This window comes from Aspergillus karnatakaensis (genome assembly GCF_047715665.1).
Source record: "Aspergillus karnatakaensis strain CBS 102800 unplaced genomic scaffold BJY04scaffold_74, whole genome shotgun sequence".
NCBI lineage: Eukaryota > Fungi > Ascomycota > Eurotiomycetes > Eurotiales > Aspergillaceae > Aspergillus > Aspergillus karnatakaensis.
In genome coordinates, this window is record NW_027395786.1 from 1 (window position 1) to 24,533 (window position 24,533).

At 51.0% G+C, this 24,533-nt stretch overlaps 9 protein-coding genes across 9 annotated transcripts; 4 read left to right on the forward strand and 5 right to left on the reverse strand.

Annotated features, from left to right (window-relative positions):
- Window positions 1-584: 584 nt before the first annotated feature.
- BJY04DRAFT_149506 (ER lumen protein-retaining receptor) lies at window positions 585-2,100 on the reverse strand. The gene is made up of 3 exons (XM_073708859.1): window positions 1,711-2,100; window positions 1,368-1,651; window positions 585-1,306 (listed from the first exon to the last, which is right to left on the reverse strand). The coding sequence occupies exons 1-3, from the start codon at window positions 1,805-1,807 to the stop codon at window positions 767-769; spliced, it is 921 nt and encodes a 306-aa protein (XP_073565723.1). The 5' UTR covers window positions 1,808-2,100; the 3' UTR covers window positions 585-766.
- A 1,683-nt stretch (window positions 2,101-3,783) lies between these two features.
- Window positions 3,784-6,080, forward strand: BJY04DRAFT_200757 (SANT/Myb-like DNA-binding domain-containing protein). The gene is made up of 6 exons (XM_073712979.1): window positions 3,784-4,455; window positions 4,791-5,154; window positions 5,227-5,274; window positions 5,349-5,381; window positions 5,438-5,521; window positions 5,577-6,080. The coding sequence occupies exons 1-6, from the start codon at window positions 4,451-4,453 to the stop codon at window positions 5,616-5,618; spliced, it is 576 nt and encodes a 191-aa protein (XP_073565724.1). The 5' UTR covers window positions 3,784-4,450; the 3' UTR covers window positions 5,619-6,080.
- On the forward strand, window positions 5,132-6,080 carry BJY04DRAFT_200758 (uncharacterized protein). Its single transcript, XM_073712980.1, has 4 exons — window positions 5,132-5,274; window positions 5,349-5,381; window positions 5,438-5,521; window positions 5,577-6,080. The coding sequence occupies exon 4, from the start codon at window positions 5,657-5,659 to the stop codon at window positions 5,870-5,872; it is 216 nt and encodes a 71-aa protein (XP_073565725.1). The 5' UTR covers window positions 5,132-5,274; window positions 5,349-5,381; window positions 5,438-5,521; window positions 5,577-5,656; the 3' UTR covers window positions 5,873-6,080.
- Window position 6,081: 1 nt separating this feature from the next.
- Window positions 6,082-8,605, forward strand: BJY04DRAFT_200761 (purine-cytosine permease family protein). The gene is made up of 8 exons (XM_073712981.1): window positions 6,082-6,196; window positions 6,263-6,362; window positions 6,559-7,015; window positions 7,062-7,215; window positions 7,269-7,341; window positions 7,389-7,502; window positions 7,557-8,271; window positions 8,343-8,605. Exons 3-8 carry the CDS (start codon window positions 6,560-6,562, stop codon window positions 8,424-8,426), a joined length of 1,596 nt encoding a protein of 531 aa, XP_073565726.1. The 5' UTR covers window positions 6,082-6,196; window positions 6,263-6,362; window position 6,559; the 3' UTR covers window positions 8,427-8,605.
- Window positions 8,606-10,209, reverse strand: cox5b (cytochrome c oxidase subunit IV). Its single transcript, XM_073712982.1, has 6 exons — window positions 10,064-10,209; window positions 9,862-9,915; window positions 9,472-9,630; window positions 9,304-9,404; window positions 9,150-9,240; window positions 8,606-9,089 (listed from the first exon to the last, which is right to left on the reverse strand). Exons 1-6 carry the CDS (start codon window positions 10,152-10,154, stop codon window positions 8,995-8,997), a joined length of 591 nt encoding a protein of 196 aa, XP_073565727.1. The 5' UTR covers window positions 10,155-10,209; the 3' UTR covers window positions 8,606-8,994.
- A 439-nt stretch (window positions 10,210-10,648) lies between these two features.
- Window positions 10,649-12,020, reverse strand: BJY04DRAFT_149648 (SANT/Myb-like DNA-binding domain-containing protein). The gene is made up of 2 exons (XM_073708860.1): window positions 10,995-12,020; window positions 10,649-10,921 (listed from the first exon to the last, which is right to left on the reverse strand). Exons 1-2 carry the CDS (start codon window positions 11,871-11,873, stop codon window positions 10,802-10,804), a joined length of 999 nt encoding a protein of 332 aa, XP_073565728.1. The 5' UTR covers window positions 11,874-12,020; the 3' UTR covers window positions 10,649-10,801.
- A 3,009-nt stretch (window positions 12,021-15,029) lies between these two features.
- Window positions 15,030-20,665, reverse strand: prp8 (U4/U6-U5 snRNP complex subunit PRP8). The gene is made up of 2 exons (XM_073712983.1): window positions 17,918-20,665; window positions 15,030-17,756 (listed from the first exon to the last, which is right to left on the reverse strand). The coding sequence occupies exons 1-2, from the start codon at window positions 20,653-20,655 to the stop codon at window positions 15,281-15,283; spliced, it is 5,214 nt and encodes a 1,737-aa protein (XP_073565729.1). The 5' UTR covers window positions 20,656-20,665; the 3' UTR covers window positions 15,030-15,280.
- A 318-nt stretch (window positions 20,666-20,983) lies between these two features.
- Window positions 20,984-21,320, reverse strand: BJY04DRAFT_200777 (uncharacterized protein). Its single transcript, XM_073712984.1, has one exon. The coding sequence runs from the start codon at window positions 21,279-21,281 to the stop codon at window positions 21,030-21,032; it is 252 nt and encodes an 83-aa protein (XP_073565730.1). The 5' UTR covers window positions 21,282-21,320; the 3' UTR covers window positions 20,984-21,029.
- Window positions 21,321-22,892: 1,572 nt separating this feature from the next.
- Window positions 22,893-23,935, forward strand: BJY04DRAFT_200781 (60S ribosomal eL34 domain-containing protein). The gene is made up of 4 exons (XM_073712985.1): window positions 22,893-23,007; window positions 23,081-23,094; window positions 23,237-23,360; window positions 23,472-23,935. The coding sequence occupies exons 1-4, from the start codon at window positions 22,984-22,986 to the stop codon at window positions 23,658-23,660; spliced, it is 351 nt and encodes a 116-aa protein (XP_073565731.1). The 5' UTR covers window positions 22,893-22,983; the 3' UTR covers window positions 23,661-23,935.
- Window positions 23,936-24,533: the final 598 nt, after the last annotated feature.

The window sequence follows — 24,533 nt, forward strand, 5'->3', positions numbered from 1 at the left end:
CAGACAATTCAGATTCCATATCTCCACATCAGTTTAACAACCGGCGCAGGAATCCAGAACCGCAGAACACTAAGCTACAGAAAACCATTGTAAAGTACTGCATAAGCTCTAAAGTTCTGAACCACGAGCTCCAACGGCCCGCGATGAGCTAAAAATGAACAAGGCTGTTTCCTCTCCACCACCAGGCTGTTTTTCCTACTTCAAACGGCCCCCGTTTAATTTCGCGATCTCTTTGCGGCCTCCCATAGCGCGATCATTCTTGTTTCTGATTTCCTTCATGATCATTGTCACTAGACACTCTGTCCTCCATTTGAGCGTGGCTATGTCCTGGCGCAGCACTGGCTCAAAGTGGGTTCGAAGCAGCCGTCAAAATTGCTTCACCATGACAAGTTTCAAGCTTTGATCGAGTTTAAAATTAGGTCTGTAAACTTCTGTCATGCTTACTCTTTCCGGGCAGGGCTATTCCAGGAAATCTGATGGGAACTGCCACCGCAGGGCTGGCCCCAAATCAAGGCATGGATCTGTCTGACCTCCCTCTCGAGGGTCGAAACCATGACGGCTTACCACCACCACAACTCTCGAGACACTTTGCGGTAATCACAACGTAGTCTCACGAAGGGTGGATAAAATTGCAGATCTATATTTGATTCTGTGTACACAAACTCACAATGCTGGGCAGAGGCAATGGTACGGGTTTTCTTGTTTGTCTGCCCCAGCCAGCATATCCTGAGAATATCTCCTGCCTGGTCTACGCGTGGTATCTTCTTCAGTTGCTATCGTCTTCCGAGAAGCCCTCTACATCGCGATCCACTGCGGGAGGGCGCCCTTTGCGCTGGTTTTCCAGCGTATCGTCTGCGGAAACAGAGATTCCCCTAGCACCCCAGCGGTTGTTACTCGGCTGGTGCTCCTCTCTTTCGTCTTGGTCGTGGACTCTTTGTTCCTCCTCATCTTCGCTCCTTCGGCGCCTGATGTTAAATACCTTGTTGACAAGGTAGCTATTCTGATAGTCCTCTGAGTCAACCACACCCCCATTCCGGAGTTTAACCCGTTGGCGGGAGTAGTAGACCCAGGCAAAATCGACATAGAATGCCGTCTGGATGACGCCAAAGATGATGGAAATCCAGTCCACATGGTGCTCAGGGCCAACGCCTCGGACGAACCAGTTGATGATGTAAAATGCTCGGTAGGAACCCAGCATCAGAAGGTAGTAGGAATTGATAACGGTGGGGACAGTCGTCTGCCGCAGGAGTAGTAGTTGGGGAAGGACGCAAACCGACTCCAGGATGATGGAAAAGGCCCATAGAATCTACAAGTAAGCAATGGTGCTTAGCATACTGTGCAGCAGGAACAGCAATGGGGCGACTCACGTTTTCAAACCAATAGTCTCCAAATTTATCGAAAATTGGTAGCACGACAGGGGCGAGAACCAGTGAAACCCCGATCGAGCCTAGAGCCATCTTCCATGCTCTCTCCTTCTCACGCGTTCGCGGAAACACTCTCATCATAAGGTATATAGTATAGAACGAGGAAGCGAAGTAGAAGAATTTGAAAATAAGGTTATAAGCCGAATGCCAACCTCCGGGTCGCAAGAGGTCGGCGTAGCGTGTGAGGAACACCAAAACGTAGAGCAATTGGGTCAGGAGAGAGACACCTACAAGTACAGATTGAGCGTTTAGCAAGCGACCTAAAGAGAATGAATACGGCACATACCTTCAGCACTACGATTCCGATGGATGGTCCAGAGTAAAACGCATTTGGAGAGGAAATGGGCGATGTCCGCAAAGACACGCGGAATCGTTAGGATCATGGTGCTGTGTCTGGCAGACTAATTACCGTAGTATGCGACAAGACCAGACGGTTGCAATCTTTCTAGCCAGCTCGTCGCCTAGAGCAGTACGTACTCCGAAGATCGTCGTGTGAGCAGCTGGGTCATTAAACTCTCCCTGAGGGGTTGCAGTGGCGGGTTTGGAAGTCTCAAGTCGGCGCCCAATGCAACGTAGAGGTAGCGATATAACGGATAGAGATGGAGCTGTGGGAGAGGGTCGGTACACAAGGTGAGATATGAACTGAACAGGCAGCCCTCGAGCTCAGGTGGCAGGCTGGGTGACGGCAGGGGAACAAAGCTCGGGTGGAGACGTCGGACCGTTGGATTTGGTAGGAGTCTGAGAACGGGAAGCTCAGGCCTCGAACATCAACGACCAGTGGTCAAAGTTCAGAGGCAATGGACTTGGCAAGAAACTTAAATAGATTCTATTGGTATAGTAGTTAGTAGTTACTGAAGTCTGAGAGAAAGAGTCTACCTGTCATGAAGCTCAACGAAACGGGACCGTGTGCTGATCACGTGAGGGCCGACGTCAGCAGGCCCGCGGATTGCCTCATCCGAAAAAGGAATGGTCAGTACTCTGTATACTCCGTATTCTGAGTCTGAAGGAGGTTTCGGCAGTCGGCAGGTTCAGCACGCTGAAGAATTGTTATTTTCGCCGGGCCACTACTTGTGAGGAACATCTGATCCCTGGAAGAAAACTTGACTTGGCAGAAATCTCGCGGATTCAGGGCCTGAATGCCGGCAAAAGCAAAGAGCTTCGGCATCCCAACACACCGGGCCTGACGTATCATCGGCAGCCATCCGACAACAACTCACGAACAGCTCAAGCAAGTCCTCTTCGAAATATGAGGGTCCGACCAGGCATCCTCCTAGTAGTGACATAGCTGCACCGGGGATAATAGATCAGTGCGCACGCCTGCAAGTTGACTCATGGATGAAGGGAAGTACATTGACAGCCCCAGAGGAGCCGTGACCTTTTTATCAACAAAGGGACCCAGCCCACGAGCTTACGGGGTTTTTCCTTAAAAGGCCCATCTCACCCAACCAGAGCCTCTGAACTGAGTCGAAACCAGCTCGACAACAAGGCTACCCTCTCCACCACTCAGAATGCTCGCCTGTCGCTGAAGCGGTTTTGCCCGTCTTACTCCGTTCAGCCACTCAACATGCCAATACTTGTGCAATCAACCAGCTACCCCGCTTCGCAGACAACAACGAGAAGGTCTCTGACAGGGACCCTACTACTACAAGGAACGAACAAGACCATCTGCTCGCTCCTCGCTTTTCGCCGTGATTGCCAAGTCCCGATTTGTTTAAAGGTCCCCAGCTAGCGTTGCTCGTGCCAGCTCGTAAGTTTGTCCTACGGTCACCCGAGTGTTTCCCACTGTTCTGGCAGCTTCACCATACATGTTTCAAGGTGGCGGCTAGCCTGTCGCTGGCCTACAGGCTATAAGCTTGTCCCCATACCTCTCGCTAGGCGCACAGGGCACCAGCAGCAGACCGGATCTCAAAGCGAGCGCAATAAGCACGGCGATGGCACGGAATTTTTCATCCATCATTAGATGGCGAGCCGACGGACAGTATCTAATCCAACTTTAAAAGCGTCTAGATCTGTCATTGAAAATCACCCGCTGACGAAAATCGAGAGGGAGAAAAAGCATAACGCTGGATCCAATCACCTGGGGCGTCCCTCGCCTTTTGCTTTGACCTTGGGTTGGCGTGCAGAACCGAGTCAACATGCCGCTGAGGAGAGGGAGGAAAAAGCAAGCGGCATCTGGAGAGGGTCGGATTGGGCTGTCTGCCTGTCTTGTTGTTCTCTCCAGCAGGCAGTCTCACGTCTTCCCTCAGCCTTTCTTTCATCACTCAGGTTCTCCTCTGCGGCTTCAATATACCTACCTACCTGTCTCTGCGCGGAAGTGGACCATAAATTGACATCTCCCCATGTCTCTCTCCTGATATCTGTAAAGTACCACTGACTTGCCTCGTACGTCCATTTATCCAGTTACCTCTGTTTTTAGTTTCTTTTTCCTAGACATTTCGTCGAGACATCGCAACTCAGCCATGAGCTTCGATTCGTAAGTCATTCTCTACGCTCTTTTCTCATCTCCACTCCTGCCTTGACCAGATCATTCCTATAATAGTCGTTGCTCCAGTCTTCCTCTTTATCATTCTCAGTCTCTGTATCCTAAGATGCTGGGAAGGGCCACCTGTGACTGTGCCTAAGCCTGTCTATACTTATTGCTTTATTGCCCCTCTCCCCCCATACGACCTTTCTCTGCTTTTCCTTTTCTTCTTTTGCCCCTTCCCCGCTCCTGCTGGAAAGGCTCTCCTCGAATCTAAGGCGTCACGTCCATCACCGCCAACCATTTACATACATGCATGTAACATCCTCATCACACCCGTCCCTCTGTCTGGTCGCTTTGCCTTCAACCTGCAGCGCTACTTCCACGCTGTGGGATGTGCCCGTGTCATCGTCACTTCTTGGTGTAACAGACGGCTCGTCTTCAGCGACTTGACAGGCCAATCTCCCCGGATCGTTCTTCAGCGACAGATGTGCTAATCTCCTAATCATGTGTATGTACAGATGAGCCCTCGCAACGTGATTGGGAAGCTTGCTCATCCTCCATTATGTCGTAAGTTCACTCCCTGTTCCCCAGGGCCTAGTGGTGCCCAAGTCGAAACCCTATTCCCTTGTCAATCTACTTGGTCTGAGGTGTATATACATCTATGGTATATATACATCTGTATACTATTATATGTCTATATATGCACGCACAATTCCAGGAATCCTCCCCTTTCCCTCTCCTGTCATGTGCATTTCTCGTCTATTATCTCTTCTGCCTCTGCGCTCATCACCTCGATCTCACCCACCTGCCTGCATCTTCTGAGAAGCAACAGTACCTCCCGTTGTTTGCTGATAGTTCCTCACTGACCGTTGCCTCTCCTTTTTCCCTTCCTTTGTCACCAGGTCAGCTCCGAATTCCAAGCGAATTAAGGCTACCTCTCTCCCTACCAACTCACAGCAACATCTTCTATCTCAGCAGCAGCCGCAGATTCAGCAATCCCATCCTTTTCCAAACGTACCACCTTACCAGGGCATTCCTATGCCCCCAACTCAGAGCCCTGCGTCGAACCCTCGCAAACGACGTTCATCTCCAGCGCCAGGTTCTACAGCAGCAATGACCACGACACCTGGCGATGACCCGGTGGCAGGGGCGTCAGAGGCTACTCCTCGAAAGAAAGGAAGGACCAACACTCCTTGGACTGCAGAGGAAGAGCAGAGGTTGAAAACGATGCGCGATGCCGGTCGCAGCTGGAGTGAAATCGCGAAGGTCCGTAACGAACATGCCCTCCGTCGTTCGCCACCTACCTATTTGCTTCAGCCGACTGACAGGAGGCTTTAGACCTTTCCTAACCGAACTGAAGGTAGTGTCAAGAAGCATTGGTACAAGGTACGCATACGCATGCATGTGTATTTTGATTTTCTTCTCTCTCAGAAGGTCTGATCCACTAACACCGAACCTAGGATATGCACTACGCGGAGTTTGCAGAAGACGAGGTAAGTCCATGTGCCTGGAAGTCTTTCTACAAATTAGCTCTAACCAAGACAAACAGTCTATAGCTCTGCGAGAAGCTATCAAGGAATATGAGGCAAACAAGTGGAAGGTTATCGGTCAGAAAGTTGGGAAGCCAGCCAAGGTTAGCTGTCTAGTCGAGTCCCTGAGCAGACTCAACTTCTAATTCCCGTTCCTAGGCATGTGAACAATACGCGAAGGAACATTTCAAAGACATTTAGATGTTCGACGATATTCTGACGACGTGACGGCTATCGCGATGCTCTTTTGGATTCCCCTTTGTGTTGGATCGGCAGCGCTTCTTCACACGGCGAGCTTTTCAGTCTCAATTTGCAAGGTATATACTATATGCGAAAGGTTACCGGGGTCGTTCGTCTATTCTTCCATTGTTGTCTTCACTCGGCTTGTTCTGCGCCCGGAGAAGAGTCTTTCCAAGGTTGGGGGGATATATTTCTGGTGGAGATTGGCGACTTAGGTTTTGTAACATGCTTAATGACAAACCAATGACTCAGGAATACCCCTTCGCTTATGCAGAATAGATAGACTTTGATGCAGGGTAGCTAAAAAAGATGTCAAGATACTCGCTCGGTAGTAGGAGTAGTTGGTTGGTGGTGGATAGGATAATTAAGAAGGTGGCGCTCGATCCGGCAACTCAATTTCATTTCAGCAGCTTCTTTCTTTTCACCAACCCCCACCCATCACCACCATCTTGCTTCCACCTCCTCCCTCCACTTCCCTTCCCTTCCATCCTCCGTACCAGCTCTTGTAATTGACGACTTCTGCTCAGGTGAAAACAGACGTACCGAAATACCCCGTCTCCATTCCAAGTCCTTTACTGACTGCCTACTGTCGTTCGCATCGCTAGGTCTCGCCTCGATCTTCCAGTGTATTTATTATCTCCCGCCTATCCCGCAGCACTATGGCCACCATGAAGCCGAGTAGCGTGGTTTTGTCTCTCGATCAAGGTATCTAGGTAACCTGCTGCATGATGACCGGTGTTCGACGACTGTTCGCCGCACAATTGCTCTCGAGCGTTGGAGTAGCTGCAGTCGTCGTTCTGAGATCATACGGTTGAACTTGATCTGGATAATTCCAGCGAAAGAACTCATGCGCTCATCTCCATCCTTGAAAGTTGTGTTGATGCTGACCGGTTAAATCCAGCATGTCATCGGGAAACGCCACGCCCGTGGTAGAAGCAGCCACTAAGGAGAATGAAGTCCGCTTAAACGCGATCCTCCACGGCTCTCCTCGTCTCGAGGAGGGCAACGATCCCGGCCGGGCTATAGGCGGGCAATCTACTCCATCGCGACTCGCTTCATACCTCAAAAAAGTCGAGGATCGACTTGTCGAATACAGTCTCGAGGCTCGTGGTATAGAACGGGTGCAAGAGCATGAACGTATTCCGAAGCTATCGTGGATCTCGTACTTGCAGGTTTTTTTGTTATGGATGTCGGTTAATTTGGCGGCCAACAATATAACCCTCGGAATGTTGGGACCCGCCGTGTACGGACTGAGCTTTCTAGATTCTGCTCTCTGTGCAGTCTCTGGTGCTCTCGTGGGATCGATTTCGTCCTCATGGATGGCTACTTGGGGCCCTGTTTCAGGCATTCGGACTATGGTGTGTTTTAGCTCCGCAGTGATGCGCCTTGATCTAACATGCCTAGGCTTTTGGTCGTTACACGATGGGATGGTGGCCCAGCAAAATCATCGTTGTTCTGAACCTTATCCAGATGATCGGATATTGCTTGATCAACTGCGTCGTTTGCGGACAAATTCTTTCTGCTGTATCTCCGAACGATAGTCTATCGGTGGCAGTGGGTATGAACATCGGTATTCCTTGTCATTCAGTTTCGGCGACTGACTAGATACAGGGATCGTGATTATTGCAGTCATTAGTTGGATCATTGCTACGTTCGGCATCCGAGTATTCCACTATTATGAACGGTAAACTATCCTTGGTAGACAGAGTGATTGAATACTAATAGATACAGCTTCGCGTTCTTGCCTCAGGTTATTGTTGTGAGCATTCTCTTTGGTGTCTCTTCTGGCAAATTCGATTTGTCCACGCCATCTCACGGCGATACACGCACTGTGACTGGAAATCGGTTAGTTGCTTAACAGAAACTTCCAAAGTCCTCATCTCATCAATTGCTTGCTAGATTGTCTTTCTTCTCCCTCTGCGTCAGCGCCGCTATCACCTACACCCCACTATCAGCTGATTTTTTCGTCTACTACCCCGAGCGCACATCAAGAGTCAAGCTCTTCTCCCTCTCCGTCCTCGGCCTCATGACGTCTTTTACCCTCGCCTTTCTTATTGGCATCGGTCTCGCCTCCGGCATAAATACCCACCCCGAATACGCCGCAGCCTACAATAAGGGTCAAGGCGCACTCATAGTCGAAGGCTTCGGCCCTCTGCACACCTTCGGCAGCTTCTGCTCGGTAATAGTCGCCCTCGGCCTCATCGCTAACGCCATCGCACCCACCTACTCGGCAGGCGTCGACTTCCAAATCCTAGGCCGCTATGCTGAGAAGATTCCTCGAGCGATCTGGAATACTCTCGGTGTGGTAATTTATACTGTTTGCGCGCTTGCAGGGCGGGCCCACCTCGCTGATATCTTTACTAATTTCCTCGCGCTCATGGGATATTGGGTCGCAATATGGATTGGAATCATCCTTGAGGAACGGTTTATTTTTCGCCGGGGAGGCAGCTCTAGCGGGTATAACTGGTCGATCTGGGATGAGCCATCGAAACACCCTATTGGTATCGCGGCGCTGACTGCGTTCCTCGTCGGATGGGCCGGCGCAATTCTCTGCATGGCGCAGGTTTGGTATATTGGGCCGCTGGCCGGGCTGGTGGGGGAGTATGGTGCTGATGTACGTCCTTCCTTTCTTCCTGCCTTTCCTCTATGATACTTTTGCCACGCTCGTTGCTAACAGACTCCTAGATGGGAAACTACGTCGGGTTCTCATGGGCTGCCCTCGTTTATCCGCCTCTTCGGTATCTGGAGCTCAAGCGTTTCGGGCGGTAGCTGGCAGCATGTATCACAATATCTTGACGGGCGTATTCGCGCCCTGCTAATACTGTATGCGCTGTTAATATCGTTCGAGGGAGGCACTCGAGTGACGTATACGGGAGTACTTCCCTAGGTGTATTTTCTCATCATAGCTTCGGAGGCTAGATTTATATATTGCATAGGTGTACCTATATCAAAATAAATATAGCATGTGGCAGTGGCCGCTTGAGACAGGACTTTCGATTCAGTTCTGAGCAGCTTTTCTACAGTGAGTTGCTAATCATGATCAAGAATGCCAAAAATAAATCAAGAGGACAAGGGAAAAGAAACACAGCTTTATCACATCCACACTAATCTACAAAGACCAAATCGCCTAGGAAGTCCGCAACAACAAAGATACACATAATACAGGGCATGTAGTATACTTTGTTATCTAGATTCCCCACCACACCGCAGCGCAGCATCTTATATCGTGTTTAATCAACAAAAGTGAAATAAGGGAGGGAGGGAAGGAATAACCGCGCCTCTATTCATCTTCTGACACTCGTCCGGATATCTCGAATCGAAGTGAGAAAGATATCGTTTACCGGTACCAGTACTCGGGCTTGACGTAGTCGGCGAAGGTCTTAGGCTCCTCGTGGGGAGGGTGGTGGTGGTCGCCGTGGCCGTGGTCATCGTCTGAATAGATGTTAAATACCTTTCTCCTACGAGACTGAGAGAATGTGGTTCGTGACTCACGAGCGTGGGGGTCCTCAAGGGGGCCGATGTAGTTGAGCTTGACAACGTTGCCGCACTCGTTGCAGCGCTCGAGAGGGCGCTCACGGGAGACCTTGGACATATTTAGCTTCCGTCTACTTGATTTGAGAGTGAAAACGGCCGTGCAGGTTCATACAGTGAGCCAGTTAACCTGGTGAGAGTCGGCGGGGAAACCGGTGCAACCGGCGTACTGCTCGTCACCGGCACCGTTGACGATGATTGGGTTGTCGAGGGTTCCTATTCAATCCCAGATCAGACCTGATATCCCTTCTATAACACGCTTAGGATATCATATCAAACGTACCTTTCCTGGAAGCATCAAGAGGTCTCATGTCGAAAATATCAATGCCTTGCATCTTTCCGATAAGTTCGAGACGCTCGAGACCGGTGGCTTGCTCGAGGTCTGTGGGGACGGTACCAGGCTTAGCACCCGGGGGTAGGAGGTCATCCTCAGTCTTGATCTCTACATGAAAGAGCCGGGTTAGCTATTGCGGTCGGTCTCTATTAATTACGTCAAGGCGGTGGGCGGGTGGTGGGTTGAAGTGAGGTGGGTTGGGAGGGGAGCTGATTAGACCGAGCTCGGCGCTCAATTGTCACTGTGGAGGCGGGCAATGTTGTCTCGAGCTCGCTAATATCCGGAGAGGTGCAATTGGTGTTTCGAGAAATGATGGACTCGATGACGGGGTTCACGAACCATCAAAGGGAATGATCTTGCCCTCCTTCTCGACCTTGTACTTGTTGGCGTTGGCTATAGAAGCAGAATTGACGTCAGTTACTGTGCCATAGAGTGTTTGCTTGTGTGGATTTGTTGAAAGAAAGCAGCCGCGTTCAATCGATATAGCATTGAGATATGGCATGATCACGAAGTCGAGGTGTTTTGGGAGTCGGTCACGTACCGCGGACGATGGAGGAGGAGAAAGGGCGAACAGAGAGGGCCCGGACAGGGGCGCGCCTCGAAAGGGCGATAGCTGTGCGTTGGAAGAACATTGTCCTGCGTGGATGGGGTGCAATGCCAGCGGACAAGGCGTGGAGGTCTGCGAGAGGGAGTTTGGAGGTTGAGGTGAGTTTGAAGCCGCTTCGGCCCGTGGTCTGACTGCCTGCCACCGCCTTAGTGATGCCCGCTCGCTGGTTGGCTGGAGAGCTACTACGGCAGCCCGGGAAAACCCGTCAGGCAGATTACTGTATGCGGCCACTCATGTAGGGCTTAGGGCTCGATCACTCTTGACATCATGCCACCCCATCTTCACGTGGCTTTGATAATTCACTCACAAGCTGGCGCTTGGTATTTTGAGAATAGCAGCTTGGGCACCCAGTCTTTCACAGGCTAGTAATCTGATATCATACAGTTGCCTTACTTCAGCCATCCGGTCTAGAGCCATCGCTAGTACAGAGACAAGAGCCGTATCCTCCAAGCGCCCTCTTGTACAACCCGCCAAGGAAAGTAGGTCAGAGGGCAACAAATGAACTAAAGTAAACCAAAACGAACAAAGGAGGGCAAGAAGAAAGGATTTAGAGCTGAAGAAGCTGAAAATTGAGAAGAAAAGTGGTCGAAGGGTAAAGAAATCCATATGCGTGTCCATCAATCAAGCAAGTTCCATTTCCATAACATCATCTGTAACCCATAAATGATCTATTCAGATCTGTGTTGCCTTTTCCCGACATGCCGCTGGCGTGAAGCCATTGCCGACTTTTCCTGCAATGATACGCCAGCGATCATTTTCGTACTCTTGAATGGCGCGTCGTAGTCGTTGCACCTATCCACTGTGTTAGCACAACCGTTTTTATAGAGCTGAAGCCACATTACAGAGAGCCAACGGGTATGTCTACCATTTCATCACTCCAGGCCACATCCTTCGCCTTCAACTTGGTGCAATAGCGGACCTGCAAGGTACCGCTCGTTCGACCAGGAAAAAAGTCGGCTATTTGCTTCCAAGTCAGGTTTTTATTCTCTTTCAATTCTACCAGTAACGCATCCTCCTCCGGCGTAAACTTGAGTTTGGGTCCCCGTGGCCGAGGAGCCGGCTCAGGCATCCCTGGCTGACCGACCACACTCGGTGGGCCAGACGGAAGAGGAGATGTCTCGACATTCATACCCTGACGCTCTGTGGCGCGAAGCGAAGCGTGAGGGGGAAGATGGTGGTGGTGGTGATGCTGTGGGAGGCCCATCGGATCGGTTGGCCCGAAGCCGTGGGTTTGTAATGGGTGATGGTGCTGTGAGGTCTCTCCGTGTACGGCGAAAAGCATTTCGGGGGAATGGGTCGGCTCAGAAGGGGCATCTGGTGGAAGGACCGGTAGCTGTCTAATTCCATGGTCTGTGTTACCGCCGTCTGGCTCTGTCTCGGAATGGGGTCTCTTCTTGCCACGCTGGACCGCCGGTGCAATGTCGAAATTGGCAGTCGCGTACTGCACCGGGATTTGGCGGGGAAGCATTTGAGCCTGGTTGAGGACAACTGTCTGTGAGATATCGGGGACTCCTGACTGCGGTGTTGCGGATGGGAGCACGGTCGCATTCGCATGATGCTGCTCAAATGCCGCACCGTGCGAGTTTCCAGTTGGATATGACGGGTCTGTCTGTTTTGCGTGCTGTATGTGCGGCTGTTGGGAGTGATAGACGAGCGTGCCTTCATGTTCCTCAGGTTTGCAGGTAGCATGTTGAGAGTAGTCAATGGCATAGTCTCGGTACGGATCCGCCAGCGTCGCGGACATACATCGGTGCTGCTAGAGCCTAGAAGCCCCGGCAGGCTACCGAGCCAGCTGTCGAAGTGGTTCTAAGAGGGCGTTGTAGACAAATGCCGCCAAAGACAAATGTCAAAAGAACAGGATTCAACGGTGTCAAAGAATAACTGTCGCGTCGTCCGAAGAAATAGCTCTCTAGGTTGCTCTTTAGTCAATCTCACGTTCCGTGGGCTGGTAGTTGGAATAAGGAGGAGCTGCGATCGCCATGTACCAGACCAGGACTCAAGCACCCCAGACTCGCTCTGGCCCAAACCAAGACCGCGTTTTGAACTCTACCTCCGCGTCAGAATAGAGTAGATAGGATATCGCAATACCGTAATTGGGCCGCCAACCAAGGAGTGGGCCAGGGGATTGAAAAGACGATAGAGAAAACGAGAGGCTGGATTTGACTGGCGTGGACAAACACGCGATGCAGCAATTCAAAGGAAGTGGGGAGGCGGGAGAAGAAGGAGAGGCAGAGGCAGGTAAGAGAAGGAAGAGAAACCGAAGAGCCCAAGTAAATATCAGGGATGATTGTACTCACCGGGGTCTGTGACGGACTTTGAAGTTCCAAAAATACCAGCTTAAGTTGTATGTACTATTCTTCACCAAGCGCAGCGCAGGATGCACCCAAATGGAGCCCGGATTAGCCAGATCTCAATCAACGGGAAGGGCTAGGTTTGCTCATTAAGCAGCTCGGATGATCCAAACGGTTTGCTAGCCGTAGCCCGCGTCGCGTAGAGCAGGTGCAGAAGTGGATTGCAAATCGAATAAGATGCAAAAGAGGGGCAGTGTAGTAGTAGAGTTGTGAGAAAAAGGGCAGAGAAAACAGGGTCGAGATCAGGGTCAGTATACGCCCTCGTGCTTGGAGATTAAAGGTCAGTCCCTATGCGGCGCGTTGAATACTGGACCGCGGCAGACAGCAGTCAAAGACTGAGTAGGAAGGATTCTGGAAAGAGGCAATAATGTCTTCAGGGTACGACGGGCGAGACTCGAAGAGACACGCAGCGAGGTACATCACGATTAACCAGAACCAGAGAGGTGCAGGTGGATAAAGAGAAATCGCCCATTTGGCGGATCTGCGCTCTGGTCAAGCTTAGCTTGCAATACTGAGGGCGGGACGAGACTCAGGACACAACGGTCTTACTCGAAGGACGCTACCAAAGAGGCGATTTGATGGAAAGCCTCAGCATCATTTCAGCACCCCTCCACCGGGCCGTTCTGGTGAAATGCCAAGGCATGGCAAGCGCAGAAGAAAATGAAACTACTCATCGGAAAGGCGAAAAATAATCGAAAACGGTAAGAAAAAAGAATTCCGAAGGCAGGAAGTGTGTGGCATGAAACGCTCAGCACAACAGAAAAGAGTCTCACTGGAAATCGTCCTTGGCCAGATTTCTTTGAACGCCATTCGTGACCAGCATAAAGCGGGGGGAGATCCAAGCCCAATCCATCCGCACGCCTGGCAACATCCAAAGTTAGCTTATTGGATACGAACGTGGAAGGGCAGCTGGTGGGTTTCGGAGTAAGGGAATCAAACCTGCGGCTGGGCGTGCTTTAACTAGCTCAGGAATCCCACCCCTGTCAGGACAAGGACCTGTCGTACGTCGTCGCTACAACTCCACCGAGCAAGAGACACCAGGAGTGGCTGATCGGAAGCACCTGTCGGCGAGACACCCACGAGGGAAGGCGGGTGATTAAGATGACTAGCGGAGGATGCGAGACTTAGTCACTTGTCGGAGGGGGTCGTGTCATTGATCTTGCGAAAGCAAGCTCCAGCCTCGCGCACCCCCATCAATATCATATCTTCGCACTCTTGCCTCAGGCCGATACTTCAAAATACTCAGAGCAGAGTCGCGCATCAGCGGCACATGCGTTGCGACTGATTGAGATGGCGCTGTATCCATGAAGGAATACCGTTGTCTGTGGCGTCCTCAACTATATCGCGCATAGTAGCGTGCGCCGTGAGAAAGTCTAACAGCAGCAGCACAACAACCTCCCGGTATCTTACTTCTGCTGCGGAGCAAGTTGCCCGACAATCATCGAGAGATTTTCTTATGTTTCCCCCCTGACAGCGGATAACAGGGAAGCCACGTCTCTCATGGGCTTCTTCTACTTGGATATTTCCGTCTCCTTCGTCGCCATCCATCTTATTTGTCCCATTGTTCCGGTGGTCTGGGATGGACAAAGGCACTTGGTCGGTGACTCTGTACTTCCCTCGATGAGACCGGACAAAGGTCGGACGGAGCAAACCAGGTCTAGCGTCCGTCGTCCGAGCGTGAAAGAGAGCAGGCGTGGGTGGCGGACGCGACAAGAGGTGATGGGATGGGTTGCTCCGAGCTCGAGCACCACCCTATCCTTCTTTCATGACTAGTTCAGCCCAGCGCGGGAGGACGGAGCACAGTAACCCAAAGTGAATCACGATCCTGATTTTCAGCGAGAAGCGAGGATGGCGATTGACGGGTGGTGGCCGAAGGTCCTGTGTCTCTCGAATGCGTAAGCGCAAGAGTACCTAGGTAAGGACATCACGGTGCCGTAGAGACTAGAGTAGATCAACATCATGTTTCGATACTCGATAGTCGCCGCCTACTCTGGGAGCCCCGGTCGAGACGACGGGAAATGAGCGTCTCAAGAACGAGGCTCCTCAGAGCACACAACCAACCCCGGTTATTTGCAGCTGCAGTCATCAGTCGCCCGTTTCCTTTTGCCTTTGCCTTTGCCTTTGCCTTTCATGCTGTCTTTCCTTTTTCCGATGAAGATTTAGAGTTTGCATTCCGAGCTTGAGTCGAGGCCGTGAAGCAATGGTGAAACACATATTTCCACACCCACGCCCACCGCTGGTTGGCTGAAAGCAGGAAATGAAGCTGGCCCAGATTGTGCAGGATTCAAGCCAGCCCAGCCAGCCAGCCTCGTCTCGGATAGGAGCCCCCGGATACGGTCGGAAGCAGTAGAGGTAATCAGTAATATGACTAGTTGAGCTGTAGGCGATGAGAATTAATGAGAAAACAATCGATGAATCCAGACGAGTGTTGAGGAAGAATCGGCTGGAAAGCAGAAAAGGGGAACTTCAACCACAAGTCAAAACCACCTCTGCTGGCTCATGCCCTTGCCCTCGCTTTAATTGACCTGAATTATGATCAATGCAATACATAGCAGTGATATCTCGAAAACAAACCAATGAAAGATGTTTTTCTGTAACTACTAAGGCTATAAGGCTATAATGTCTTCCAGGTATTGTACATATCTTTGATTCGGCTTTGTTCCTCGCATCCGTAATATAGATCAAGATCGTCATAATGAAACACATGCAAGAAAGGGTTTATCACAGATGTATTATTGCAGAAACATGGAAAGGAAAAGAAAACGCGGAGGGATAAATCATCAACGCCCGCCACCCTCGCTTAAGCAAAGTTATCAGATCGATCAACCCAGATATCCTCCAGCTCGGCGAAGTTCTGGAAGTGCAAAGGACGATGCTGATCGTCGTAAAACCTGAGGGGCGTGTCGATCTTGACATAAATCGGTCGCTTCTCTACACTCCCATACGAGCTTCCCATGAAGCTGTAGTTCCACACATTGTCCTCCGGCACTAGGAAGTATCCACGGATCTTGTCACTCAGCAACAATTGACACTTCTCGCCCATGCTGGTTGAGAATCCCTGTGGTTGGTCCGACGTGGTATCTCGGTTTTCGGCTCCCCATTTATAACCCTGAGGAGTGAGCCCCCACGCTGCAAGGGAAACCGAGCCCGGCGTAAACGACACGGTCATGGTCACCGTCCGCTTATCCCATGACGAATGGGCATTCATCAAGCGGGAATGCTGAGTCACGTCCTGTGCCGTCATGTAAGGCGGCTCATTTCCGGAGATAGTGTGGATGACACCAAGGGGCTCCAAGCCGTTCAAGTAATCATGCTGGGGGAGTTGCTGAGGAAGTTGCACTTCGCGAGTGTTGCCAACTTGTGGGATCATGACGATAGTGCGAACTTCCTTCACTTGGTCGTTGTCCGGTGGTGAGCTACCGTAGAGGTACCCGGCCACTTGTACCCGGAGATCGGCAATCATGATAAATCGCTTGAGAATGTTCTTGGGCATGATGTACGTGTAACCCTCCTCTCGAATATCATCTGAAGAAACGTAGATGTTATTTGCCCTAGTACGAAGGTTCGACGTCGCAATGGCACGGGTACGCCACTCAGTCTTAGAGGCGAACGACTGCTGTTCGTACTGTGACGTGGTAGTGACAATAATATCTTCGCCGCGAACGTTCTGCGTCTTTGTTGTGACTGCGGTAAGCTGCTTCTGCTCCTCCTGCTGCTTCTCGATCTCCGCGGCCTGCTGTCGCTGCAACGATGGCGCACTGATCTCCATACCGAGAATTATGTCTCGGACTTCGCTACTCGTCAAGCTTTGAACATTGACGTTGTTCTTCTTGCCATAATCATTCAGGATCAGATCACGCAGCTGCACTTCAACCTTCATCCAGTCTTCGTCGGAAAGAGAAGGCCAGATGTGGTGCTCCAGAGTGATGACGCTCTTGTCAGGTCGGAGAATGATCTTCGCCTTGTCGATGTTGACGTGGAGAGCACGCAAGATCAAGACCAATCTAGAAAAGGCAGTGTAGGGCGAAATGGTCTTGAGCCACTCATCGTAAAGGTTGAACAGAACCATCTGAGGCTCAGTCGCACGCAAGATCATGTCTGCTAGCTTCTCAACTTTCATAGCAGCCTGGAAAGGAAGCTGGAGTTCGGAAGCACGGATTGAGATGTTAGGGAAGTCGAGAAGGTGAACTTCAAGGGGATCAAGCAGACCCTTTCGGGTGACAATGAGTTGCTTAGGCTGTTCTTCAACCGGTAGAGATCGAATAAGAGCTGCGACTTCTTCGGCGGTCTTCCACTTCGCAAGTTGACCAAGACGTTTCTGCCCAGCCCAGACACTGGTGTGGATGATCTTCAAGAACAACTGACCGGTTCTGGGGTTGAAGATGAAGATAGCACCGTTGATAGGCTTCGTGGTCAGGTTACCTTCGAAGGTCTTGTGAATGGTGACACGGTAGACATTGGTGTCATCGATGAACAGCTGAATCTGAGGGCTGAAAAGCTCCGAGTAGTTCTGCGAGTTTAGGAACTCCTGGTTGCTCTCAGAGGCGTACAGTTGCAGACCCTTGCGGATACGTTCTCTCAAGACATAGAGAGCAGGGTTAGCCTTCATAACCTTGGCCATTGCCTGCTGAACCAGCGTCTTCAGACCTGGGAAGTATTGACCATATGCTGAGTACAGGTTGTAGGCAAGGTCAATCGCGATCATCAAGCCTGTTGCGGACGGGTAGATACTCATGCTGTCGGTGGTGTAGTCGAGATACTTGGCACGGACATATCGTTCAATATCGTGGGAATCGTAGTCACCATAACGGAGTTGTACATCAACCCAGAACTTGTTTGTTGTCGTAGGCTCATAGACGTCCTTCGTGTCGAAGAGGATTGAAGGTCTGGTGACGTTCCACTTGTTCGTCGCAAACAGCAAGATATCGGCACAAGAACTGTTCATCTTGTAGGACTTACGCGGGTGAATAGTCTCCTTCTGAACCGCCTCAATGCCAAGCTGCTCAAGTTCCTGATCGAAAACTTGACACAGATCCATGACTACTGACTCGTGAATCTTCTGCCACAAGTGAGCACGGAAAATCTGAATCAAAGAAATCTTCAGAGTAGGGATCTTTCCGTGCAAGAAGATACCCGTGAGATCCAGCTGCACCTGGAAACCAACGTAGACATTGGCGCGGTTGATGGTTGGGGACCACCATAGGGTAAATCGACGGTTTGGGATTTGGTTCAACCCCGATCGCTGGGCGTTCGTGAGCTTCTTGAATTTCATCGATCTATGAAACGGTTAGTTAGACCATGGTCAACATAAGTATAGAGTGATTAGTCTTAGGGTTTAGGGTTGGGTGGCCGGGGGGTGTGGTAGGGGATGATGCAGGTCGAAAATCGACCACGAGGGTGCAGAAAAGGATTAGAAACAAGGAAAAGGGATTCAAACTCTTCGAAACCGCTTGCTCTCTCCCAAAACAGTCCCTCCCAGGACGGAAAAGCTGTTGCTTTGAACAAGGTGTGCTCAAGAATAGTTTCTACGCCACCCAGCGCCTGTATAACATCGGTACGGTAAGCGTTCAGATTCCATAATTTACCATCATGTCGCTGACTAGTCCACCAGAAAGGATTGCTCTTCATCAACTGATACTGCTTAAATTCAGCACGGAGACGGAAACCCTTGTCGAAACTTAGTGTGCTGCGATCCTTCTGGAAGAGAGTGTTGATACGAGGAAGACCACGATCCCAGCTGTCTTCGAGATCCTCGAGGGTTAAACGACGATTTTGCTGCTGTGCTTCTTGACGCTTCTGCGAATATTCCATCCAGACGCGCTGGGAGTCGATGAATTCTGCTTCCCAGGGTATGATGTATCGGAAGATGTTGGGGATGAGGGTCTCCTCGTCATGTGACATACCCGCGCGGAAGTGGGTAATACCGGTGTCGGTTTGCTTCGACCATCGCTTGTCGCTGGCTGGGATGAGGATGTGCGATCCGGAAATCATACCAAGACCTCCGAGTTCCTTGGGGGTGTAGAAAACGGCGGGAGGGAAGCGGGAAGGCATTTTGGAGTTCAAGCCGATCTTGACGCGGGTCTGAATCTTGGTCTCGCACTTGACGATGGTGTCAAGAAGGTTGACCGTAGATACGGCAGCCTCACGGTAGTAGGTGAAGAGGGCAATCAAAGCTGTGTTCCACTTGTTGGCAATCTTGGTGAAGGTTGTCGAACCGGACGACATCAGGATTTGACGAATGCGGTTATTGAACTTCTGAATATCCTCTTCGGTGACTTGCAAGAAGGCGTGCGCTGTACGCTCTTTTGTAGAGTTATCCACCAAAGACCAAACGCTGTCCTTGACCGAGAATTCTTCGTTCTGGTTGCGGTTCTTGGGCAGAATTCGAACCTCAAAGCCAGACATGGAGAAAAGAAGATTAGGGTTGTCCTTGCTATACACGCTAGAGAAGGTATCATCCCAGTCAATAGTAGTGATAGACCGAGGCAAACGGTTCTTCAAATCCCAGAAAACAGCACGGCCGAGATTGACATCGTGACGCATCAAACGCATACGGCAGTCCCGCGGCCAGCACTTTTTGTTCTTGTAGCCGATGACGTTTTCAAAGTTCGGATCAGGGTTTTCAGTCAGGAATCGCTGGATTAGATCGCGAGATTCGTCTGCGTTGAAGCGGAAAAACACCCAAATCTTATCGACGTAACGAGTGTACAATCGGATAGGATGCCTTGTTTCGGTCGCACGGTCTCTGAATTGAAGGAAGTCGTTGGGGCTCGCCGGAGGGCCAGCCATTTCGCTAGCTCTTTGCAAACCAAGGAGGAGCAAATCGATCATCAAACCATAGAACTGAAAGACGAATCCAGAAAATTGAAGGCCACGGATCAAACCATAGCTGTTGGTATGGTTCATGTCCTTGTAACTCAGCTGAACGTTGTTCTTGGAGGTGATGTAGTCTGCAAGATTGTGATCCATAATCAAACGAAGGAGGCGATTCAGGAGAGTAAGATCAATCTTCTCATAGACCTTAGAAAGCTCCGTTTCGATCATGACATTGGTCTCACCCTCGGAAGTCTCCCACACGTTGGAAAGGTTGTTGATTCCTTGAGCCCACTTGTAGGTCAAGAGAGGAGGAACTTCAGAGTCGGAAGGCTTGATCCAAGCAGGGAACAGGTGGCGCTGCTCGGCCTGATACCACAGATACTGATCGAGATAAGCGTCAGTAATCTTTTCGATGGGCTCGACGTCATAGACCGGGTTGATATTGTTGTAATTGTCGTTCATGTCGATACCAACTTCCTTGAACGCACGTTGAGTAAGGAGGAATCGCTTAATTCTAGCCAGCGTTGTTCCGGGGGAATCGTACGCCTGCTCAATAAGAGCGAGTTCCTCACGTTGGCTCTGGTTCAGTCTACCCTTGACGGAGTAGGATTCACGCAACCGTTCCAGGGCGAGGATGAGAATCTTGGTATCGTGCTTGTAGGAGACACTGGGGAAAGGAATGGGCGAGAACTTGCGCGACTCGAGCCAGTGCACCATAGTGGTGTAGATGGCCACAGCTTCCTCAGACGACACATACGGACCATCTTTCAAATAGTTGTGTTGACGCTCTTGCTCAGCCTTGAGCCACAGACGGGTAAGACGACCTAGGTTCTTCTTAGCGACAGTCTTGTCGACCGTAGCACCACGTCGAATACGTTCGCGGTTATAGTGCGCGACCGAAATCCACCAATCCGCCTTGCTCTTGACATATCGCAGAATGATGTTCTCAATTGGCGCAGGAAGACCAGGGACCTTCCAAGGAATGTTACTCTTCCAGCATCTCCATGCCTCTGAAAGGTGTTGAAGGACGGTGTTGACCTTGTTCTGCTTGATGCCCTCAGGCATCATATCCATCAGATCAGCCATGACAGACGCACGGAGTTCAAGATCGAAATGAGACTCCACACGCTGCTTGGTGACTGTCTTGGCTACTCCCTTGCTGTGACGACCCTCGAACTGGCGAGAAAGCAAGTTCCCAAGCCACCTTTCGAGCAGAGGAATTATACCACGCATAAAGAAGAGCCACACTCGCCAGGCGGGAGCCCAGAAACCGCAACCGGGACCCTTACCGACAGGGCCGGAGTTGAAACGGTAGTAAATCAGATGCTTAAGATCCTTGCAAGAACGAATCTGGTGCATCAACTTGTACTTGTAACGGTACATACCCGTCAACTGACCAACGTGGTTGAAAGCGTAGAGGATACCATCGGCGAGCTGGAATGCATCAATATTGCCCAGACGGTATTGAACCTGGGCATCGACAATAAGCTTGGTGAGACGGAGGATCTCTCGCATCAGGTGGAAGGCATTGCCAAAACGAGACTTCTTTCGCTCCTTTGTCGTCAATGTCTTGACGGGCTTCAAGTTGAAGTTGTAATCCAGATGCAGATAAGTCAAGTTCTTGCGGTGAATCAAAAGGTTCAGCATGTTAAAGCCTTGACGGCAAACCTGCAGACCTGCTTCAACCCAATCAATTGTTGTTTGCTGGAAGAACTTGGTTGACTTCAGGGTCTTCAGCAGATCCTGCTTGCTCTGGGCCTTAGGCTTATTCTGATGCAGCTCGTTGAGCACATATGTCTTAAGAAGCTTCTGGTAAGACACGCGGACTTTGACGGGTTGACCCTGAGGGCAATGCTCCAGGTACCACTGCTTGACCAGCGGTACATCCTGCGCGCGAACCATCTTTCCGGAACGCTTATTGAACGGATGAGGAGCCCACCACAAAGCAATGGCAGAAGCAGTCTCTGGCGTGTAAAGCTCCTCATCACCAAAGAAAGGCTCAGCCTCCAGGGGAAGCTCGAAGTCGTCCTCGTTCTCTCCAGACCCGAATAGCTGATCCTCGTGGCTTATTGTAATGTTCTTAGGTGCGACGGAGCGGGAAGAAATGGGGTTGATGACGGGGTCAAAGTAGAAGGCGGGGAGATTCGGATCGTCGGTTCGAACATAGACAACTTGAGGGTGAGAGTACCAAGAAACCTTCACGCTTCTTGGAAGTGTGTTGTACAAAAATGGGAAGGCAACTCGATATTCGGTACGAATGGGCGCACGGAAGATAATGCGGTCGATGGCGTTGAACTCGCTAAAGTCTTCGTCATTTGGATCAATGTCTTTGTACAAAGGCTCGAAACGAGGTCCACCAGGAATCGCAACGTTTAACGCTTTCGCGGTAAAGAAGCTGTTCAGGTCGAACATATGGAAATAATTTTGGTCGACCACGTCGCTTAGAAGCTGGTGACTTAAACGGTATAAAGTCGCCATCTGTGGCAGATTCAAGTTCCACTTCCTATAACTCGGTCCATTCACATGAGGCGTATCAAGGAGCGGTCGGTGATCATAGAACCATTCGTAAACGGGTCCATCCTCGCCTTCATCGAGTTCCATCTGAATGGGCTCTAGGGGCTCGACATCCTCGATGTTTTCCGACCACGAAAGCGGAGGTTCTTCATCGTCGAATGGGGGAAATCGCATACGTTTGAAGTGTCTGCGGTCGCTCTTCTCCCTTCGCATGCACACCCACATCGTCGCCCATTGAGCATGGAAGACCGGCTCGATGACTCTCGGCGTTTCATTTACGAGAGTAAGACAGCCATTGACGTGATACAAAACCTTCACCTCCCTCGTAGACTCCCAAGGCATGGGCATATTCTCTAGCAGCTTCAGCACAGCATGAGGCATGAACTTGAGAGCGCCGAGATAGCTACGCTTCTCGTTGCTGAATTTTTTTTGAGACACATCACCAATGTCCTTGACAATTTTGCGGAGATGCTCAGGGGGCATGTCGGCCTTTTGCGATTCGACAAAGCCACCCTTTCTCTTCTCGCCGAAACGGTTCCGTTGCGTCCGTAACCATTCGGTCTTCTTCTGTGCAAACTTTGCGACGGTCGGGTCGGCTGGCGGCTGGTAGCCTGGGGGCGGCGGTGCCATAGGCATAGACGGTGGTGCCGATGCACCCCATCCTGGAGGGGGAGGAGGAGGGAGCGATGCCATCGCAATGGATGTGGATGGGAAAGCAACACTCTATCTCAGTTGGGTGACGTCCAGTCGCGTCAAGACTCAAGCCGAGAAAAAGATCCTGCCAACTGCGAATTCATCAGTCGGAATCTGGGATATGGCGGAAAAGAAACGTGGAATATCGCGTCAGAGGCTCAGATAGTAAGCTTGAAGAAAGCGAACCCAACTCCAAGACAAGCCCCTTCCCAAAACAGCGATGGAAGTCGATTCTTTCTCTCGATGCTGGCTCCAGTCTCGCGATGCAAGCTTCATCAGAGGTGGCGGCTCCGACCCAGTCGGGCTAGTCCGAAAGGGGGCTAGCTTAGTCTCGCCAAAACGGCGCTAGCGCGACCTCTGAGGGCTCCCAGAAACCCACACAAATCCAGACGATTGCAAGAATTCTACGAGGTTCACGACGACAACCGACGACGACGCCAATTTCTTGACCATTCCCTTAGAGGTTCAAGCACAGTCAAAATGGCCAACAACAGACTGCAATACGTGAGTTATTGACTCCGTCTTTTCTGTCAGAAAGACGTTTGGAAGTGAATGCTAACGGAACTTTTCCTCGCAGCGCCGCCGGAACCCGTACGTTTGAAATTCCTTTTCCACCGAGTTCTTTATCCCAGTCGTCCAGTCCACGATAGAATGGAGCAATATTCGATCTGGCTTGGAAACGATGGCTTTCTCGATTCTGCATGGACAGATTATTGATAGGATTTTGGCACAGGTACAACACACGGTCCAACCGCGTGCGCATCGTCCGCACCCCCGGTGGTGAGCTCCGCTACCAGCACATCAAGAAGCAGGGTACCGCTCCCAAGTGCGGTGACTGCGGCATCAAGCTCCCCGGTGTGAGTACATCCGACCCTTCAAACTGTTGGAATTCGTCACTAGGCGAATGATGAGGGACATGGCAGCAGGAAACGAGGCACTGGAACAAACGCTGATCGGAAATCTCTCAGGTCCCCGCTCTTCGCCCCCGCGAATACTCCCAGATCTCTCGCCCCAAGAAGAACGTCAGCCGTGCTTACGGTGGTTCCCGCTGCGCCGGCTGCGTCAAGGACCGCATTGTCCGCGCCTTCCTGATTGAGGAGCAGAAGATCGTCAAGAAGGTCCTCAAGGAGTCCCAGGAGAAGGCTGCTAAGCGCTAAATGGTTACGGGTTGCATAATCAAGGCTCGGGTGTTTTATGTTTAGTGGACAGCAATCGAATTATGGAAAAATAAAACTTGGGCTGGGTATGGTTCTTTTTGTGAACAACACGGCTGGCACGGTGCGGCTCGTGTCGTAGCTAGGCGATGAATACTATTTCATGACAGTCTTCTTGGTCTCTTTTGTTGAGGGGGCAGGCTGTGAAGCCCGCGTCTTTGTCCCATCTTCGTCCCATCCCTGCATTTTGATCCGTGGGCTTGTTCCGTCCTGGTGGTTTCTAGCGGTCATGCTTATCTCGAGCTTGAGCGAAGAGGCTCAGGCTTGCAATCATCTGATCGCAATCTGCCCCGAATCCGAGACAGATTCTAGGAATTCTACCGCAGTAGTACAAAGTAGACGCTTTCCACCTACACCCTTCACGGCCTTCCAAGCGCCTTGCGCCCCCCACAGGCTCAGACAGATTTTTCTCCAGTGATTCATCACCTCGGTTCCACGCACGGTTCCCCTCTCCTCCGCCTCTTCTCCCCTCTAGACTCCAGAGTCCACAGACCCTTCCTCCAAACAGGAAAGAGACTTATGATCACAAGCCCATGGCATCCCAAGTTAGTACGCACACCGCGGTGAGCGAAGGAAGAATAAGCAACAGGCAGACCATCTACCCGAGGACAGAAGTACGAGGCTACCGTTCTATTGCTGGGTCTATAGCCGAGACACGAGCTGCACGCTGTAAAGCACAGGACCGCGCGCTCCACGCAAAAATCAAAAGTTCCTCGGAGAAGATTTCCTTCCTTTTAGAGAGCTGATAGATCGATTTTGAGTGCTGAAATGGTGCACAGGTGACAGCTGAAAGGGCGATCATGTACGGTACGAAGT

Excerpts from the sequence above, each read along its gene's own strand:
- BJY04DRAFT_200777 (XM_073712984.1), bottom strand. The coding sequence starts at position 21,281 with ATGAGGAGCTTTACACGCCAGAGACTGCTTCTGCCATTGCTTTGTGGT.
- BJY04DRAFT_200761 (XM_073712981.1), top strand. The coding sequence starts at position 6,560 with ATGTCATCGGGAAACGCCACGCCCGTGGTAGAAGCAGCCACTAAGGAG. Across the intron at positions 7,216-7,268 it reads TAGTCTATCGGTGGCAGTGG|GGATCGTGATTATTGCAGTC; the intron begins GTATGAACATCG and ends GACTAGATACAG. Across the intron at positions 8,272-8,342 it reads TGGGGGAGTATGGTGCTGAT|ATGGGAAACTACGTCGGGTT; the intron begins GTACGTCCTTCC and ends ACAGACTCCTAG.
- BJY04DRAFT_200781 (XM_073712985.1), top strand. The coding sequence starts at position 22,984 with ATGGCCAACAACAGACTGCAATAC. Across the intron at positions 23,361-23,471 it reads GCGGCATCAAGCTCCCCGGT|GTCCCCGCTCTTCGCCCCCG; the intron begins GTGAGTACATCC and ends GAAATCTCTCAG.
- prp8 (XM_073712983.1), bottom strand. The coding sequence starts at position 20,655 with ATGCACCAGATTCGTTCTTGCAAGGATCTTAAGCATCTGATTTACTAC. Across the intron at positions 17,757-17,917 it reads AGAGCAAGCGGTTTCGAAGA|ATCGATGAAATTCAAGAAGC; the intron begins GTTTGAATCCCT and ends ACCGTTTCATAG.
- BJY04DRAFT_149506 (XM_073708859.1), bottom strand. The coding sequence starts at position 1,807 with ATGATCCTAACGATTCCGCGTGTCTTTGCGGACATCGCCCATTTCCTC. Across the intron at positions 1,652-1,710 it reads TCGGAATCGTAGTGCTGAAG|GTGTCTCTCTCCTGACCCAA; the intron begins GTATGTGCCGTA and ends CTGTACTTGTAG. Across the intron at positions 1,307-1,367 it reads GAGACTATTGGTTTGAAAAC|ATTCTATGGGCCTTTTCCAT; the intron begins GTGAGTCGCCCC and ends GCTTACTTGTAG.
- BJY04DRAFT_149648 (XM_073708860.1), bottom strand. The coding sequence starts at position 11,873 with ATGTCCGCGACGCTGGCGGATCCGTACCGAGACTATGCCATTGACTAC. Across the intron at positions 10,922-10,994 it reads TGGCCTGGAGTGATGAAATG|GTGCAACGACTACGACGCGC; the intron begins GTAGACATACCC and ends CACAGTGGATAG.
- BJY04DRAFT_200757 (XM_073712979.1), top strand. Across the intron at positions 5,155-5,226 it reads GCTGGAGTGAAATCGCGAAG|ACCTTTCCTAACCGAACTGA; the intron begins GTCCGTAACGAA and ends AGGAGGCTTTAG. Across the intron at positions 5,275-5,348 it reads TCAAGAAGCATTGGTACAAG|GATATGCACTACGCGGAGTT; the intron begins GTACGCATACGC and ends CACCGAACCTAG.
- BJY04DRAFT_200758 (XM_073712980.1), top strand. The coding sequence starts at position 5,657 with ATGCTCTTTTGGATTCCCCTTTGTGTTGGATCGGCAGCGCTTCTTCAC.
- cox5b (XM_073712982.1), bottom strand. The coding sequence starts at position 10,154 with ATGTTCTTCCAACGCACAGCTATCGCCCTTTCGAGGCGCGCCCCTGTC. Across the intron at positions 9,241-9,303 it reads ACCAGGTTAACTGGCTCACT|GTCTCCCGTGAGCGCCCTCT; the intron begins GTATGAACCTGC and ends AATATGTCCAAG. Across the intron at positions 9,090-9,149 it reads CCTTGAGGACCCCCACGCTC|ACGATGACCACGGCCACGGC; the intron begins GTGAGTCACGAA and ends ACATCTATTCAG.